We start from the raw sequence: 20,011 nt of genomic DNA, 5'->3' as shown, positions 1-20,011 counted from the left end.
CAATAGTCTTCTTGCCCCAGTGTCAGTGGATAAATGTCATCTCATGGGAGGCTGTCAAATAGTTTAGGCACACACTTGAATCATCTAATTTAAACACCAACATTTTTCCCAGTCCTTTCCAGACTGCACGAAGTCTGCCCATGGGTTGCTTCAGTACACTTGCATACATGGCAGGACTAATAAGGCAAAATGGGTATTGGAAATCAGAATATTCCAGTATCTTTTTCCTAGAGAGCTTATTTGCCGGCATCTGTGTAGCAGTATGAGGTTTTCTGCTGTAACTGATGATAGCATTATTAAAGACATCGTGAATGTAAGAGTGATAAAATCCTTTTGTTAAAGCTCATTGCACAGTTATTAAGGATGAGGAAGAAAGATAGCTTGTAGATACTTTGGCTCATTACTGCTATCGGGATTCCTCAATCCTCCTCTGGAAACAGCTCATACTGACCAGATTCAGAGCTGGCTACATACCACAGCTACCCACATTGAAATAATCCAAAATTAGGCAACTGCACGATGCAATTTCTGTACTTAACTTCCAGCCCTACACACCCTCAGGTGTCTACCTAATGGCCCAATGTCCTCCTGTGGTTGTTCTTGAGGCCAGACACGCAGCTATCTGCTTCACGGACCAGTGCTACCGGGCTGCGGGCGCACACCTGAAAGGTGGCACACGCCCTCTTCTTATAACATGAGGTGCCTGAGTTTGGCTCAATACCCACAGATGAATAGATTTTCTACTTATCCTAGATCATTATTATAGATCGTAGGTCGTAGGTTCGCCCCCAGATCACCCACTCGCCAGTGCACCGTGCTCTCCTCGTGAGATGAGGATGGATGTGCCACGTGTGTAACCACTGGCAGAAGCAGAACAACTTTGTTCTGGCCATGCCATGCAGCACTCACATCATTCCTCGGTGACTCAGCTTGGACAGGGTCTTCTGCAGCCAGGGCAATGCTGCTGAGGGCTATCACTATGAGGATGACCATCTCGAAGTAGCGCAGGTTGACAATGTAGTGGAACAGACGCCGAATCCTGCAAACAAAAGCACGTGGGAGGACTTCTGCAGGTGCTGAAAAGTCAAGCACTGCAGCAGTACAGAAGATTGGCAGAAGGACAACGTTCAACAGGAATATCACCTTTAGGATTGCTAGTACAATAATGGTAAGAGAATAAAAATCAGGATTAATGGCTTTAATCTCAGGTTTGCATCAGATCTGCGGTGAGGTTTAAGGCAAGACATTTGACATATCTGCACTGGTCTCTGCCCCTTCCACAAAGCAACAACATGTGTCTGTCACAAGACATTGAGAGCTTTGAGTATTCGGACTCAGTTCTACAAATTATACTTACATGCCCCTTAAACCTATTCACTCTGAGCTCACAGGCAGAAGTCCCGTGAGTTCAGAACTAGTTTTGAAATCCTTACAGTATCAAATAGTCCCTTTGAAATTGATATATGCTATGTACTTTGAGACTCTTAGCAGAAACTGGCTTTGTATCTATGACTATTATTTCTACTAAGCTCTCTTCCCAAGTACCTCTGACTGCACTTTATTCTAAGCCATTCTTTATAAGCTGGACAAATACTTTACAGTAGTATATTTGATTACTTTAACCTAATATTTTGCTTCACAAATTGTATTCAACAAAAGTGACAAATGCTTCATTTTCTAAGCAATGCAAAACTATTCATAAATTTCAGCTAATAGCTCTCTATCTGAACACAGTTCACAAATATATCACTGCAAACACGGAGATATTTGCATTGTCAGATGAAAAAAGGACTTAGGTTCTGCCCCAGAATCAAATTATATGTGTAACTAACCAACAACCTTGTTATCTGAGAATGTAATTCAGTTACTGTATTGCATTTTCTCTAGCCAAATACCTGAACAGTTGGATTAAATTTCAATTTTCACATCTACTTATATATTCTTTTTCTCTGGATTACTAATGGATGCAGAATGAAAAAGAGCTACAAATACCAAGGAAACAGATTTGGTATGAAACAACATAAAGAAAAGTGCTTTTGTTGTTGCCTTAGTTTTGGTTATCCACCTGACTGTAGAGGTTTATCATCTATGTGCTCTGTGAATCCCTAGAAATGAAAAGCAACATTTTCAACAGCGTTTGTAACTGTAAATCATGCATCAAACTCAATTCAGCGAAGAAATAACAAGTGCCTATTTTGAGATCTTCATCATTTGTAACAAGCAATGAGAAGCGGAAGCATTAGTAAACTGCCAGTGGTGCTTGAGAAATCATATTAATTCTTGTGTGTTTTAAGAGGGTGGGTGGCACTTTGAAAGGAATACATTTTGTTAATGTTTCCCACAGCTGTTTTGCCCACTAGCAGCACCCGGGTCGTGCATCCTCAGTGGAGTTTGGAGAGGAGATATTTAGAAATAGATGTGGTGAAAAACTTAGCAACAAGGTTTCATGAGAAAGCAGAAAGACCTCTCTCGAGAAGTTAGCACCAGCCAGAACACCTGAGGGGATACAGCTGGGTCTGCACCTTGCCCAGAAAAAGAGAAACAAAATTTTGACATCCTTAGAGTTTGGACTTTCTGTTATCATTTCCCTTTGGCCCTATGTTATAATACCCCTCCTCCAGTCAACCTTTTTTTTCAATGGCCATTTACTATTTACATTACACATTTACACTGTGTGGAGGTGCTGGAGAAACAGGCAAGAAAATTCAACTACCACCAAATCCTGATGATGAGGCTCAGGACAAGATGAGAAAAGACAAGCACGTGTACAAAATGACAAAGCCTCGCTGGGCTTGGGGCCACCTAGCTTCCTGTTGTCAGTGCTCCCTACAGCAACCTTTTTGCAAGTAACACTCATTTTTAGCTGTCATGTCACAACAAAAAGACTTGAGTTACCAAACAATGGGGAAATACTGTTTCCTTATGCAACCAGATGTGGCCCAAGCTCCATAATTCAAGTCTGCTGCAGAAAGTTTAATTTTCTATTACACTGTGGGTCGGTTCATTTCCTTTGGAGATTAGATTAGCAGCAGTTTGGGGTCACTCTCCCTCATATAACATCTGGCATTAACAGAGAGCCTCCAGCTTCCCTTGCTGACAAACTCTGCCTGCCCACACACTCATAGCTGTAGCATCCTGAAGCACATAGGGCTGTAGCCTGAATTACATTGTAGGCACTTGCATTTAAAGAAGGGATTCATTCAGCCTGCTGTGCAGGGGTGCCAGACCACAGCCCCCACCCCACCACAGATGCATTTCTGATGTCAAAGATGAGTGCACTGAGCGGCCCCAGTTTTACTCCGCTGACTGCACAGGCAGCCAGGACATCACAGCCCCCAGCAGGAGATGGCAGGGAGCCAGCCTCAATTCCCTTGAGTCCAGGTGCCAAAGGAAGGACCTGAGTCCACCTCAGGAGCCTGAGTGAGCAGAGGACAGCCTCAGAGAACATCTAGGACCAGCAACACATCTATCTCGGCCAGAGAGAAATGATCATGTCTGCTCCTAGCAGATATCTGGGCTGGCAGAAGTTTCAGACACCCTCTGCTGCCCTAAGTTACTGCTTTAAGTGACTCACAGGCCTTTATGCTACAATTATCATAGCCCCTGCTGCACTCATCTAGTCCTGTAGCCCTTCAAAGCAACATATTCTCTATTTACAGGCTTTGAGTACAAAGCTCCCCATGAGGCAGAGATGACTGAAGCAGAAGAAATGCTGTAATCCCAACATATCCCACAAGCCGTACTCTCAGCCCTAGCAAATGAAAAATATTCACGCATTCCCAGGAGTTCAAAGTTAGCAGTGATGCCAGGGTGCTACGACAGAAAGCGCATGAATTTCAGGTGAGGATCCTGCAAGGATTTACTGCCATCAAAACCACCCCATAGCCTGCTCCTCCAGGTAACCTCTTCTCCCAGTGGTGCCCCATGTCCCCCCTTTGGCAGGCACATTTCCTTCAGTGATCTGTAACTGAACACAGAATTGCCCACCTGACCATCAGCAGGGCAGTTAGGAAGGGACTGCCTAAACCATCTCTTCCCTATACCGGCAATTTATTCCCCTAGAAAAGCTGAGCTGAACAGCAGCATCTGGTCTGCAGCCTACATAAGCTTTTATTTTTTATAAGCTTTTTTATCTTTCCAAAGCGTTTGATAGGCAGAGATGAAGATCAAGCTAATGATATTTGTCTGAATACCCATGCCTGAAGTACACGTAACCGATGAGCAGCATTATAGAGTCAAAGGACTTACGGGTTTGTAGGACTTAGGATGAACATGGAACTGTAAGGCAAGATTGGTTTAGGCCCGTTTTTTGTCAAGTCATCAACGTCCTTCTTCTCCTCTGTTTTACTTTCAAACTCAACGTTGTTCACTGAAATGCGAATTCAAGGAAACAGAAACAAGAGAGTTAAAAATGCATCTCCACTCTTCATGGAGCAGGCTGTCTGCAACAGCTGGATATGCAAACAATGCAGCTGGGATAGAAAACAGCCTTTGAATATGTTGATTAAATGTGATGAACAATCATTTGATTATTATCACTGCTATTTACTACAGTATGATATACACTGCAATTATACTCCTTAACCGCTGCACTGATGAGCAATATATCAGAAATGGCCAGGAAATGAAGATGCCCAGTGGAGACAAAGAAACCTTGCATTTATTTGTACAAGATCTGCCAACTGGGGATGGAATTCCTTTCCAAATATCATAAACCACTAGGGAGAGAAGATCAGCTAGGGATCCTTGGAAAGAAAAAAAAGACAGTAAGTCTAACCAACCCCATAATTCTGAATCTTTTCCTATGGACCAGTAGCAGAATTGGTTTGGGAACATGTAAAAAAGCAAATTCATAGATGAGCTTTAATAATTCTCAGACTAAGACTGCTGAACCTTCCAGCACTAGGAGCAGAGGCTTGGAAAGGACTTCTTGGACCACCTAGCTCCATGCCTGCATAGTGTACCCCAGTTTTGGCAGAGCTCCCCATGTACAAAAGGTGTCAAGCTCCATCTCACAACAGATTTTTAACTTACAGGATCCCATTTCAGAAGATTGTTCTGAATCTCAGTCCCAGAAGGTTAGAAATACATCCTATAATTTCCATTATAAGTTTACTTGCAGTGGGTTTATAAGTTAATTTACTTAAGATAATGCTCAATATATGAACTAGAAAACATTTTATGCTGCAAATTCTTTTCTTAGACAGATAGATACACTTGTCTATTAATTCACAGGACCTAGCATCCCAAGCCCCCACCCACTTATAATCTGTTGGATGAAGGTTTTTTATTACTTTTTATTTTGTTTTGTAACAAAATGACATTTCATTGCGTGTGAGTGACATGTTCAATAATTCCTTACTGTATCTCAAGCCAGATACACAGGAAATGGCCAGGAAAGAGAGAGTCTGATAAATTGTGATTGATGGGAACTCAGCGCTGCAACTGAGTAAAATTACCATCTAAGAAGAAAAGAAAAAAGAAAAAAGACAGGCAAGTCTTGTGTAACTGACAATGCTGTGGAAAATCACGTAGAGAAACCATTAGCTCTCGGCTGTGCCCCTTGAAAGAAGAGTCCTGACAGCCCACAACCTAAGGTGGACCTCCTGAATTTCACACTGTGCCTCTCCTTAAGAGGAGAGATTTTAAAATTATGCAGCCTGCAAGCACCCAAAGCAGCAGGGTCACACAACAGGCATTGTGAAGCTTGCACAGCCATGAAGGACCTGCTGTTCCATGGTCAGGCAACACAATAAACCAAGAAGACCAAATTCAGTCTGTGGGCTCTAACACAACACCATTGCCTCCCTCGTCCCTTGGCTGAGACCAGCCAGGTCCCTGGGGCACCAGAAGAACCCCAGCAGAGCACTGGTGCACTAGAAGCTTGCAGCATGGCAGCAGAGGAACACAGAGGACCCAATCCTGTGCTCACAGCAAGGCCTGCTGGAAGAAGTTGCTTATTTTGCTGCAGAGCTCTCAGTTACTGCACTTTGTGGTCCTGCTTGCTCTTTATTCTCTCTGATCTCCAGCTGACCCGTGAGGGTCATGCATAACGTGGGTGTGCTCTGGGTGAGCCATCTGCAGGAAACCTTGAGGTGTTCTCCAGAGCCACCAGGTGACCCTTCTGCATGACCCATAGAGCCTGTTTTAACACCAAGATCTCCCGTCCTACCACAAGGATGCTGGTGGCCAGTACAGACCATCGCACACTGTGCGCAGGTAGCGCCTTGGACAAACAGCTCTTCTCTGGCAATTTCAGAGCAAGCGGACAAAGGCACTCACTTGGTATGACAGTGGTTTCTCCCGGCGGGGCAGTGATGGTCACGGGGATGTTCACAGTGGTGGTTTTGTCCAGAGGTGGCTGAATCATGCGCGTCACGTTCTTCTGGTTGTCGGCATCTTCTGGCTGCTCCGGCACTTTCTGCAGGTAGGTGCTGGGAAGGGTGTGCACGGGGACGCTCACGCTTCCGCTAGCCTCGATCTCACACTGGTTCTCCCTAAGGCAGAAAAGCAAATTTGAATAAATATGGCCTGACAAAGGCTCATAGAACATATGCCGCAGCTCTTGGTAGGTTTTGCTTGACTGTTTTCTACATGGAAGTGCTTTGCAGAAAATTCACATACTGTAGGAAAACTTACTGAAAGCACAGTATGCGACTTTTACCTCCGAGAGCTTCTGAACCAACATCCAAACACAACATTAAGAGGAACTGTGTCACTGAAAGTAACTTTATTCTATTTAATGAGACTTGGGACCGAGGTTCCTGGGTACGGACCACATGGCACTTGCATATAGCAGTGTCATTAGCTCTCCAGCGTCAGCTGCTTTCTGAATGAAGTCTGATATTCTGCTGCTTAAATGTTCTCCTGAGGCCTTATTTAAATTTGGTGACTCTCTTTTCCAATCCTGAACCACTTTGTAATGTTGTTGCAAATGGCTTCTGCAGCTATTCCTCTGCAGCAGCAGCGATATTTCAGTGAGGAGGAAAGTGAGCTTGGGCACATGATCAAACTAAACAATATGCAAAGTGTTTTGATATCCATCTGAAAGGAAGATAATATAGACAGGAAAATGATTATCTCAACGCCACTCACAGCTCTACATGCTGACATGAACTCTATTCTAAGGAATCCCAGTGAAATTTCTTTTCCATCAGATTAATGAAGCTGAAAAGCCAATCTATCCTCCTTTATTAACTACGCTAAATGCTTCACCAGTACTAGTTTTCTCACTTGACTTACATAAGAATTAAGCAGACTGGGATACGTCATTGTTCTTAATGGAAGAAGCCGCTTCCCTCACGGCCAAGTGCTGTAACAACTGGTGATGCAGCCCAAAGGCTCAGCATTAGAAAAGAGAAAGCCTAAAAGACTATAGGACAGACTGGATTCCATTTAAAAGTATGTCAGAAACCCCAGGTTCCTTCAGAGGCCGTGAAATTCTCTGCCTTGTGCAGACTACTTGTCCTAGTGTGTCTGTTGGTTTTGAGATCAAGGATAATTTCCTGTCTTAACCCTGAGCCACTCTGTGGGCCAACATGGATCAGAATCATCCTTGAGAGCCTCTTTTGTTACTGATTTAAGCAAAATGAAACTGCAGGTTACAGCAGTAACCACCATAAGTTCAAGAACAGCAGGGAATGCCGCAGGGAGGGGAATAACCTGATTTCTGAAAGGCATTTGGGTTCTCACAGCCCCCGAGCTGCCACAGGGACGTGTCTGACTGCTCACTTACTTGGGCTGATGATTCCGGTGCTCCTTCTCTCCAGCCTCCCCCTCCTTCTCCCCATTCTCCTTCTCCACCGAATCGTACGTCGACAGCGCCCTGTTCCTGAACCTGTGCCGTCTGTGAGGCTCTTCTCCGTTCTCGCCCTTGGAACAGGGCTCTCCTTCCCGGTTCCCAGACCTCGACCCTCCTCGGTGTCGGGAACGCCGCTCGCCCCGGGCCCCGTTGATCGTCCCGTTGCCTTCCTTGCCCTGCCTTTCCGCAGAGTGCCGGTGAGTCCGATGCCTACGGTGCTCCTTCTCGGCACCTTCCTCCACCGACCCTCGGCGGTGGTGCCTCTTTCCCCCTTCCTGGCCCCTGGTGCGGTCACTTTTCCCTTCCTTGCTGCACCCTTCCACCTCCTTGCTGCGGCTCCTGTGCTGCCGGTGCCTCTCCTCCTTGCTGTTGGTGCCGGACTCCCCGTTCTCCTCCTTGGTCACATCACACTTCTCTTGCTCTCCCAGTTTGTCCTTATCCCGATGCCGGTGATGCTTTCGTGGAGCTTCTGCTCCATCGGCAGAGCTGACCTTGCTCTGCTCCACCTCCTGCACGTCCCCGGGGCTCAGCTTGCTGATGTTGTTCCTCCCTTCGCCCCTCGGCTCCACCACCAGCGGCCGGTCCAAATGCGTCTTCATGTCGGGACGGATGTGGAGGGTGGTGGCGTAACGCACCCGCTCCTCGGGATCCAGCTCGTTGTACAGCGCCTCGCAGCTGGCTCGGAAATTGTGCATCCGGATCTGGCTGGTCCTCTGCTCCCAGACTGACTTGGATTTGGAGGAGTTCTGCTGCTTGCTACGGAGGGGAGGAAAGGGAAAGTTAGTATCAAACTTTGCACCAGTTCCCTAGAAATCAACCACCCCCCCAAAAAAAAAATAATAAAAAAAAAAATAAAGGAAATTTTCAGCTGAGACAGGGTGTTAGAGGGTAGAGCCAAAGAAGTTATAGGAATGGAGAGAGAATGGCTGGCGGAGAATATGAGCAGGGAAAGCCAGCAGGATCATCCGTGTTAGTTTGCCCCCACACGCTTTAGGCACTATGAAACGGGCCCTCAGGAAAGGATCGTCTTGCTTTCTGAAAGGCAATGATCCCCCTTGAACACCTCAGGCATAGTTTGGAGGGTTAAAGTCAGTACTCACAGAAACTGTATCACACAACCAGAGCTTTTAAATAGCCTGCAGGGCTTCCCCAAAAAATCACAGCACCTTTCTGTCCACCTGGAAACGTCTGGATGAGCAAATTAGTGTCCAACAAGTGACAGGAGGAGCAAGGGGAGATGAAACCTGCCCCTGAGGGCCCTACCACCAGCCCCTGCAGCCAGAGGTGCCCCTCTGCAGGCAGGACAGCCCCTGACAGAGCAGGGGACATTGCTCCAAACCCAGGGCATCCAGCCCAAGCATCACAGGAGCCTGGAGAAGTACAAGTAAGGAAGGAAAACTGTTCTGCATACCAGGGACTGGGGATCACACGTAGATGCAGACAATGCAAGCACCTTTATCCCCTGGAGAGACTTATCGCTTTCCTTCTGTTACCTACTACAGTGAGAACACCCCCATTGTCAATGCCTTAATGCTTTGATTTTTTTCGCACAGCACCCGGTTTCTGACCACCACACGTGAATGTGTCACGTACCCAGCCACTGCAGGAAGAGAAGCCTGTTCTCCTTTCCTCCTAAACATTGTAAATCAAATATCTGCAAATTCTGCTTTCCCATAAAATCAAAGTAAACCCCCTGGCTTCCATGGGGGGGGAGTTCTGGATTTAGCCTGGTTGAAGTTGGCACCTTTTTATTTCCTTAATGAAATTACTTCTAACAAAAGAGAGGAAAATCATTTTCCTTCCACCGAGCTGCTCAGACATCTCCATTTGCTACGCATTAGCCTGACCTCTGCAGCCAGAGGGGCTGCACAGGGCTCACGAATCTCCTCTGCTCCACACACGCCCCACAAGGCTGTGGGGATAGGGAGGCAGACGCAGCTTCCTTACGTACTTTGTGGGCTCCCCTGACAATAGCAGAAGGCAGCCTTTGCGTGCGTGCGTGCTGATTCAGAGTGTCAGGGTCTGTCGCCGTGCTCGAACCCCGGGGAGGCAGCATTCAGATGGGCTCACGGAGCACAGCGGGAGCTGTCGGAAAGGCTTTGCATCTCAGATGCTTTGCTGTTTTTTTTTTCCTTTTTTTTTTTTTTTTTTCCTCTTCACTGAGGGTGCTGTTCCCCGGTTCTGCTAAAAGAGGTAAAAACCTACTTAAATGTTCACTGAAAATGGGATGAGGGCATCCAGGAATTGTGAATGAATCTGGTTTAACCCAGAAAGAAGAGAGAGCACAGCTTAGCACTGGAACTACAAATCTAAGCCCCCTGTTCCCAGGAGGTACATCCTGGATCAATTCTCCATCAGCTGAGTGCCCCATTTACGTCACAGCAGAAGAATGGGTGACAAAAATCACAGCCCTAAACACAAATAATATCATAAGGTGCTGGGGACACAGCACCCCACTCACCCAACTCTCCACATCATACAGAGGGAGGCTGTTCACAGGGGAGAGCATCCCCGGGCTGTCCCCAGCAACAGGAGATGAACAGCTGGCAGTAACCTGGTATTTTTGGTGGGATTCAGTCCTGTGAAAGGTCCAACCACTATCAACCATCAGCAGATTTACTTGATTTTAAAGGGAATTAATGGGTAACATGCAAAGTCTCCTCTAGCCGCCCCAACCTGCTGTCCCATGCAAGGATTTCCCACGGGAAGAGGTGCTCTGCAGTCACAGCTCTGCACCGTCAGCCGAGATCAGAGATGGAGCTGCTTGGTGTGGGTGCCCCAGGATATCCCACATGTCCTCCAAAGTGGAGGTGTGGGTGCCTTGCTCTGCTCCAGATCTAGCTGGACCAGACCAATCCGGACTATGCAAACCTACAAAAGCCTCCTCTTTAACACAGAAGCCCAGGAAACAAGGCAGCTTGGCCCTGAGCATGTGCACGTCCGAGCTCCCTGAGCACAGGCTGTGTGTAGCCACCAACCAAATTTGTTCTTTGGGGACATTTCTCACTTGAAAATGAGAGAACCTGGGGGTGAGGACAGGCTTCTATTTTGCACCTTGAACATCCAGAGCGAGCTGCCAACACTGCAGTGATAACTAGGAACAACAAATTCAGTTAGAGTTGGGAAACTGCCTTTGTGCTGGCTGAGACCCTCAATTTCTTCCCAAATCAAGAGCACAATCTCCTGCTCCACATGCAGGCACCAGGCTGGGGTGGGATGCAAAGCTCTCAGCCTCCCTGCACAGACTCAAAGCAAAGCCAGGGGTCATCAGGCAGCTGTCCTGGACACTGCCCTTCCACCAGTGCCTGCACTGAGCCCAGTCTCTGAAATCAGGCTGGACATGGTGAGAGAGGAGGTGCTCAGGACAGGGACTTGTGACCTTCCCTGCCACAAGTGGTGATGGGACTTCTGGACAAAGCCTATAAAATCCCTCCAAAATGCGCACACATCTGCAGCTTCAGAGATTTTCTGGCTTGTACTAAATTTTAGTTCTGAAAACCAGATGCTCACAGGAGATTTCAGAGCCTCTCTCTCGAGGGTTGGGTCATTTACCTACAAGTGCAGGAATGGTTTGCTCTGACACAAGATTTATCACTTCAGAGTAACTTTTTCATTGTGTTTCCTTTACCCTAAGAACACAAATCAGCCTTAAAAGCAAAGCTCTCTCTGGGGTGCTACAGCTTCCATTGTACTTGGCTCACGGCTAGCTGACAGGTGAAGTTGCTGCTGGGTGCACACATCACTGAGAACCTGGAGCAACCGAGCAATGTACATGTTAACTAAGCCTATTTTGGTAAAACCACTGCCTTAAAATAGATACAGACATTTCAGATTTCTCAGCACATCTGGAAGTGAGAGGTCCAACATCCTTAACACTGACACAGGTAATGGAGGTGATTGCCAAAGGACTACGACACACAGCCACCCACTGGCTTTGGTCACTAACAAGACAGAGAGCAGGAGGCTCAGAAGTAAGGACTGCATCCCGTCTTCTTGCTATATGAAAACTCCTTCTCCCACTCAAATAAAATAAATAAATAAATAAATAAAAATTTAAAAAAAGGAAAATGTAAAATGTATAAAGTGCAGTAAAATATCAATCAATCGGGAAAACGTGAGGCGTGCCTGTGAGCTCATTATTGCTTTCATACGAGTCGAGAACATCAGGAACAAGTGACAGCACGCATAAAGGCTGCTGTAGGAAATGGATGTAAAGGAGTGGAGCAGGCGGGTCCCTCTGGGGACCGTGTTCAGGGCTTTTCAGAGAGAAAGCGGCAGCAGCTGGAGGGAACGTGTCGCCTGCTTGTCCAATTACATTTATCTGACTCTTGCTTTCTACAAGTTCCCACAGCAACTGAATGTGGACACGTGTGACAGCTTCTTCTCTCCTGTTGCTCTGCTGTACATCTCCTCAGAGGAGAGCTTTTTAACTTATTTATGGCACAACAGAAACATCACCTTACAACAAAACCTGGTTACAACCACCTGCCTGTGAGGATATGGTGCCTATCACACAGTGCAAAGAACCGCAGAAGAGATGGAAACACAGAACTGGGGCAAAAAGATTTCCGCTGCTTCCTCCAGAGTTTGGTTCAGTGAATTATTAAATGCTGCATGAGCTGGGGCAGACACAAGCCACCTACGGTACAAAGCATGATGTGCCACAGCATGGCGTGACTTGTCTGTAAAATATCCAAACTGAAAAAAAAAAAAAAAAAAAAAAAAAAAAGACTCTGTGATAACAAATATTTCTTTCCACAAAAGACAACTATTTATGATTCCATCTCCTCCTTATCCTAAATCCTGCTGTTTGCTTCTTAAAATTCTTCTGAATTCATTAAGAAAATGGCATTGATCATCTCTGATTTACTGGCACTGTGCAAAGCTTAATGTTAATCCACTTTCTTTACAACTTTTTTCATCCCTATTTTCTGTGTACAGAATATTTCAAACTGTATAAAGGGGTGCTGACAATGCACTCAGTTTTCAGGTCCTCTGGGCTTGTAATGTTGTAGTAGATACTTCTGCTAATATGCTTCTCTGAGAAGCTCCATTGTTTCTGTTTGGATTAAGCAGCCAGCAGTAAAATCCTGGGGCTAGAAAGAAAACCATGAAGTTCTTGTAGAATGAAATAGAATTCATATTAATGAATCAGTGACTAATATTGGCACAAATAAAAAATGCAGCCAGTAACTGTGTAGATCACTAAAGAAAGCAAAGCATATTTTTAAACATACTCTAATCTTAGGGTATTCCTTAATGATTAAAGATTTTGTTATCATAACCTTTTAAAATCACAGCTTTAGTTAATGGCACTTTGCTTCCCAGACCTACTGGTTTAATCAGCTACATGAATGCAATATTTAAAATTTTGCTTTAGTAAATAATGAACGAAAACTGGCTATGAATGTACCAATTTTATGTTTAAAATACCTACATATTAGATTGTGGCTATGAAAGAATACATTCTGATTACAGATGAAAGGATTTTTTTTTGTTAAAATATAGTTTAAAAAAATGTGATATAAAAACCCTTTCAGCTAAAAATTGTATTTTCTGTCCATAAATTTAGAGAATTTTCACCATGTTTCAATTTTCCACTTGGAAAATACAAATGAAGCATTTCAATCTGGGGTGGGCACATGTGAAGGAGAAGGTTTTCTCTCTGGTTTGATAAAACAATTTTCTTTCAGATGAAGTCACTGCTAGCATTTCAATTTGCTTTGCCCATGACCCTGGGAGTTGCTGCTTGGATGCTTTAGCATCTTTTCTTCTTTATGAGCCATATTTCCTGCCTGGGCTCTCTTGAGAAACGCACTGTGCTCTCCCACTGAGCTGATGGGGCAGTGTGCATCGCAGAAACACCATTACCAAGGATGAACATGGAAAACACTGTCCTGTCTCTCCCTGTATTACTCTTGAATTTGATTTCTCTTTGTATATATTAGATTATATTAGATTTTCTGATATTTCAGTTTCTCAGAAAGAAACTATCTTTTTTCATAATGTTTCTTCTTAAGTTCTTTAGCTAGAAAAACTAAATTTTGAATATGACCTAGATTTAATATAATACCGGCCACATATCACGCCCTCATATTCAGAAACTTGCTGGTGAAACTTAAAATGCCTTTCAAACTCTTATAGACATAACTTCCTAGATCAAGAAAGTTCACTAAATTCAACATTTTTATGCATATATATTTTTTATTTTATTATTATTTTTTTTTAATATTGTCACCCTCAGACAGAATTTCTACTTCCTTTACCTGCTCTTTTAGACAATTCCGAGAACTGTGACTGCAGGCTGGCTTCACCCCATCCCCTGGGAGGAGCTCCTTTGGTAGCAGGTCAAGTCTGGGCCAGAGAAAGGCTTCCCTCCACCAGCCGGCCAGCCCTGCAGGATCTGCCACCACAGGTGAACGTCTGAGAGAGGATTTCCTAAAAACTCACTAAGTAAGGAGTCAGCTAAGCAGCATTAAGACGGCTGAGACCACTGAGAAAAACTTGCTAAGCCACAAATAAGCTGCTGATGCCCCTGCTGACCACAGGTAATTGGTCCCAGCAGGAGGAAAAATCTGGGACGCTCGAGGAGGACCAAGCCTGCTGCCACTGCAGCATCAAGCCCTTCAGCTGGTGCCTTCAGCCAGAATAGAAGCAGAAAGTTTCCAAAATGCATCTGAACAAAAGTTTGGAAAGCTCTGCTGTTTCATTACCACTCCCATGGGGTGTCCATGGCCATGATTTCCTCCGAGCAGTAGAAATTATCTGCTGCCGCTTAGTATTTGACAGCTGCTGTGTCGCCTGTTTTCATACAGCTCTGCAGTGATGCAGAGTTCATCCAAGCTTCCTGGTGTTAATGTAGCAAAAGTTTTGCTGCTTTCAGCTTAATGTTTTCCTAAGGACAGAAGGATTTCACTCAACCATAGATCACCACCTGCATGGTGCTTCCTATCACTCTAACATGATGTTTTATATATGAATATATGCATAAATATAATATATATGCATATATTTATACATATAACCTGGAATTAGCATCAGAAAGTGACTCACCTTATGTTTTTTGTTTGTTTGTTTGTTTTTTGTTAAGAAACTAGCTTGGGCATTTTTCTTTTAGGTTCTTACCTATTTTTCTAAGGAAATTTCTAAATTATCAGAGAAAGAACATGGAAAAAACAAACAAGAAACCAAACCCCCAAACCTCTATCTCAGAAGGTTTTTAAATAATCTTGGTTCTTTCAAAAGGCTGGATTTGCATATCCTGGTTCTCACTGATGTTAACGACACCACGACTTCAATGCCATTTGAGCTATGTAGAGGAGAAAAGGAACAGGATTTTTTTGCACCTTTTAAAAGCTTTTTTAAAATGACTAGACTACTGTTCAGCTTTCATCTGTGCACAAAAATTAGACCACTGTTCAATATAATTACAGCAATAGCACTCACAGTGGGCAAAAAAGAGTGGTATAAAGGCATCTTGGACTGATGCTGGCTTTCACCGGGGACAGGGAGACCACAGGACCTGCAGGTACCTGAGAGAAGTGGTTCCACTTTATTTATTTGAATTTAAAATTAAAAATACACTTCTAACCATGACATTTATACTGAGTGTATGAGACCTTCAGATGCCTTTATCCTTCAGGGGGCTCTCGATGCTCTGTGATGGCTGATACTTTTACATGTGGCACACTCTTATGGGGCCCAGTCATTTAATCAAAGTTAGGGTGTTTGCTGCAAAAATGTGAGGGAAATGCTGGGGACACCCACAGAAAAGAAAACGCACACTCATCTGTCAAAACGATCCTGTTTTGCATAGGAAATTATAAATTATTGCCCAGACACTGTATACATGTAGAAACGTTAAATACAATGCAAATTACATTTGCCTCTACACAACTGAAGAGAGGTAAAGTGGTTTCACACATAGAGAAATGTGGTTTAAGCTGCGGTGATTTTGTCAGTTTGGCTAGCACAGAAAAGTGCAGGCAAAATGAAAGCCTCTGTAAGCAGCATATATTGAAAATCCACCCTAACACAAGCCCAAATATACATTTTTTTTTCAGTAAAAATTCATTCTCTTCAGAGAATGGATGTGAGTCATAAGAGCCAGAGATGCCTCTTTCTATTCTGCACTGCCTCTATTGCTGGTGGGGAGTTAGCAACAGACCTCAATGGCAAACACAGCTGAACACAGGCAAATCCTCCTGCTAAGTGGATTTTAGTTCCCGCAGTTTGATTTTATCTTTTTTAATGGAAGCTCCGGAAGTTTGGAAAAGGAGCCAAACCCTTTGTTCTTTCTGATTTTATTCTTAACTGTGCGAATGTGGCCTCAGATGGGTTTGGTGCAACTTCTGCTGGCGTGCACTCAAGTGCCGAGAGGTGAGGCACTGGGCAGCATCTCTCCAGCATCACCACCTTTAACCATACACTCCGTTGCCCCCCTTCCCCTTCACCCTGACAAGTGCAAGGCAGGATGAGACCCCCAAAGGGCAGCCAACTGCTCCCTGCACCTTTGTGCCTGCCCAGAGTCCCAGCAGCCAGGCAATGCATTGGAAGAAATGAGCCAAAAGCTTCCCTAGTGTCGTCTGCTCCCCAGTTTTGCGCTGTCCCGGTCCTGTGAGATCTCAGATGGGTGCATTTGCCCCACCAGCACAGGCACCTGCTTTTGCCGGATGCAAAAGTGGTCAGAGAAACTAAATCCACACACTGTAGTAACCCAAGTGTCCATCAGTGGACCACCAAAACACCCAGGGCCGCAGGGAACAAGGAAGATGTTAGGAAGCTGGTGGAAAACTTCCTTTGCTTCACCGTGCCTTTGGTACGCTGAATCCTGCCATGGTGCACATAAGGACAAACCCACAAGCGTTTGAATTGCACTTACTTGTCTCTCCAAAAGCATTAAAGAAGAAAGACAACGTCAGATGGTAACAGTATAACTCAAAGCAACGACGCTAAGATGGGTGGATGACAAGCTGGTGACAAGTTTTGTTGTATTAGTCGGCGGGGAACAATGGTTATTTTCTACAAACCTGCATCGGTGTCAAAGCGCACCCTTGATTCACAGCAAAGCCAGCAAGATTTGGTTGTTAGGAGGTGCGTGAAGTGAATGGAAGATCTACCACTGTGTTTGCTCAACCACGGGTACATAGGAGCTTGCTGAGTGCCTCATTTTTGCCGTATCTGTAGCATTAAGCACCAGCTCAGGAAGGTTAGAGAGCACAGGTGTAACTCATGCTCTAAGTTTCCCAAGGATATTTATGCAGAGTTTTCCAATTTGGTCTCACTCGGGCCCTAATTCCAGAAGTTTCTCCTCCAGCTTTCATTTAAGGAGAACACTCATGGTGGGCACCCATTCTCCTATTGGACCCTAAGTGCAAACACTGGTGGAACATCAAAGCCATCAGCCCAGTGCATAATAAACACAGAGGACAAAAATACAAGTGAGAACAAGACGAACCATCAAATGAGGGCAGAGGGGAGAAGAGGGAAGATAATTAAGGAAGGAACAAAGGTGAATAATTAAGGGGATGGGAGGAAAACAAAGGGAGGAGGAAGGAAAAATCACAGTCAATGTACAAAACACTACAGAGTTGCTCACGATCAAATCACAAGCATTATATGGCAATGTTGCACACCTTCCAGTCCTTCCACTGTATGTTGGTCTGGAGGCTTTCCACAATGATGGGAATGATTTTTGGAAAAAATAAGGGGGCAGTGAAGGCATCGGGAGAGGGGGAAATAGGGAGGCTTATAAATATAGAGATATATATGATAAATCCATTTACTGAATATCGTAACAGAGAGCAACTCACGGTGAATTTACGCTGGAGACTGACGAGCTGCGAGATACAGTACCTCGAGTTTGCTTTACAAAACTGCACATGCAAAAACAAAACAAACAAAGAAAACAAAAAGTGAGAAAAAAAAAAAAAAGAGAAGAGAAACTATAAGAGACATTGGGAGGAGACTCATACAGGCTGTGTCCTATCGAATGCAGACTGCAGCGTGCATCTTGGTAGGAGACCAGGCAAGCTTCAGAAAGTGTGGAAGCCACAGACACACCACCTTCTAGTTGACAGGGAAACAACCAAAGAATCAAAATGGAACCAAAAGGGAAATAAATTAAAAGGTAAACCAAAAGCCACACGATGATATTAGGACTTTATGCCTCCATATGCTATACTCACAAAATCAAAGTCCTCCGCAGAAGTCATCTTTAGGACCTCGGGGTAGAGGTCTTTGTAGAAACAGATGGTGATTGCTTTTACAGCTGTGCTGCAAATCATTAGTTCCAAGTGGGAGCGGGATGCAAGACTGCTATTTCCCCCTCCGGCACCATGAGATGAGAGGAGGAAGCCTGAGAGCAGCGAAGAGCAGAGGCCGGAGGGAGGACCCTGGGCCATGCCTGGAGAACCAAAATCCAGCTGAGCCCCAGCAGCTGGTGCCAGGCTGCTTCAGCTCGGTCCTTGCGCCACGTGGGCTCTCCAGGGGCACCTACCTCTCTCCTCTGCCAGGCACAGGGATGTGTCTGAGCTCAAACCATCCGAATATGGCTCACCGCGTCTAAAAACCTATGTCTGCTGCAGCTTAGGCAAAGGATTACATGTTATTTAAAGGACCTTGTTTCAACTCACGTGTAATTTTGTAGATTCTCCTCCATTCAGTGTGCGTTTGTATAAATGTCATTACACATGGGGGGTTCTGAATATGGAAATAGCCAAATTACACAGAAAACAAAAAGTTTATTCTTCCTCTGGCAGGGAATCTACACAAAACCAGGATTCTAAATATCTTGATAGATCTTGGCTTGAGGCACTAACGTTTCACAGTTATAAACAATAATTTTTATAAATCTACATCATCTGAAGAACCCTCTCCGATGACAGAAAACAAAATCCCTTCACCTCCTGAATTTGCCTTTTCAGTTGCAGCAGTTTTTCCTGCTTCCCTGAGAGCTTCAATCTGTTAACAATCAGTGCTATCAAGCCAGAAGGTCCAATTAAAATCTAATGTTCTTTGGATATCATATGAGTAGAATTTTAAATACACATTTCCTTAAAATTACCAGAATCTCCTGAACAGAAATGTTGGCCCATGTGAAGTATATAACACAACCACCCAAAGGCCAAGAAAACTGCAACAAATATAAGTAGCATTATGAAAAGTGTTTATAAAAGTTTCATGTGGAGCAAAGAATCGGCTGTGCAGCCAGGTAAGGCACTCTGCCCCAAATTCCCTATTTCTACATTTGCACCTTGCCAAATAAAAGGGGAGCAGGAATCAAAGGGAGGTTGCATGCTCTGCCAATTTGCCAGGGAATTTGTTCCCAGGTTGTTCAGGCTGGGGACTCCTTTACTTCTTGGCTGGATGACAAAGTCCCAGGATGGCAACTGAACCTTGCAGAGAGCAAGCCCCTGCCTGCACAAATGCCTGAAGCACAGGTAAAGGATTTCTTGGGCAAAACAGGTGGAAAACTCATGATGGAGGAGAACGTACCAGGCTGCCTTAATTTACCTGGGGGTCAGCACTGACATTGTGTAGTACCTGTGGAAATGTTGCTTTTAATTGCTAAAAAGATGCTCTCAATATCCCTTGGCAGAAGACTTGAATGAATTTTTGCATTTATCCCTGCCTCATTTGGTGCAGTGCAGGATGGAGGCCATGCTGTGGTCCTGCCAAACATCCTTGTAACTTGGCCAGGCAACGTTATGCAAGTCCTGCAGCACTCCAGGTTCACTTCTTTGCTCTTGTTCCTGGAGCTGTTTTTTTTCTGAAACTGTGACCGACTACATTTTCACTGGAACTGCGGAGAGGAAAGCTGGGAAGCCAAGACAGCCTCCTTTTCTGAATCAAAACGACAGAAGTACTTGAGCTTTGCTCCGTGCTACTTACCATCCAAGAGGGACACAGAACAAGAGAGCGTCTTTCTGTGTAGCTGTTTGAGTCACCGTTACACCAACAGCAAGGGCAAAAAGGTAAGCTAACGGGAAGAACCACAGTACCTCACACATCAACACACATCAGGGGGGAGAAGAAAGGGAAGAAGTCACAAGCCAGCAAGAGAAAAAGAACACCTCTGCTAGTCTACGCACCATCGAGCACGGGACGTTTCATGGGCTGGGTGTTCAGGCATACTTCTTGCTGGGTTCTGTTGGGTACCGGCAGCCCAACAGGGATTTTGAAACAGAGCACAGTATTCCCAAGACAAAA

At 44.8% G+C, this 20,011-nt stretch overlaps 1 protein-coding gene across 2 annotated transcripts in view; it reads right to left on the bottom strand.

The window, feature by feature from the left end:
* Positions 1-20,011, bottom strand: part of LOC309885706 (voltage-dependent N-type calcium channel subunit alpha-1B-like) — a gene marked incomplete at both ends in the record, with an annotated part of 282,028 nt that overhangs the window by 62,210 nt on the left and 199,807 nt on the right. Inside the window, 5 exons of one of the 2 annotated variants that reach the window (XM_082775939.1) lie at positions 910-1,039; positions 4,249-4,369; positions 6,283-6,497; positions 7,736-8,557; positions 17,614-17,676. In XM_082775939.1, coding sequence (XP_082632065.1) covers positions 910-1,039; positions 4,249-4,369; positions 6,283-6,497; positions 7,736-8,557; positions 17,614-17,676 — 1,351 coding nt within the window. The remainder of the gene's footprint in view (positions 1-909; positions 1,040-4,248; positions 4,370-6,282; positions 6,498-7,735; positions 8,558-17,613; positions 17,677-20,011) is intronic. The other variant, XM_082775940.1, reaches the window with a different exon arrangement.

This window comes from Aythya marila (genome assembly GCF_965140915.1).
Source record: "Aythya marila genome assembly, chromosome: 19".
Lineage (NCBI taxonomy): Eukaryota > Metazoa > Chordata > Aves > Anseriformes > Anatidae > Aythya > Aythya marila.
This window is presented reverse-complemented; position numbering and strand designations above follow the sequence as displayed.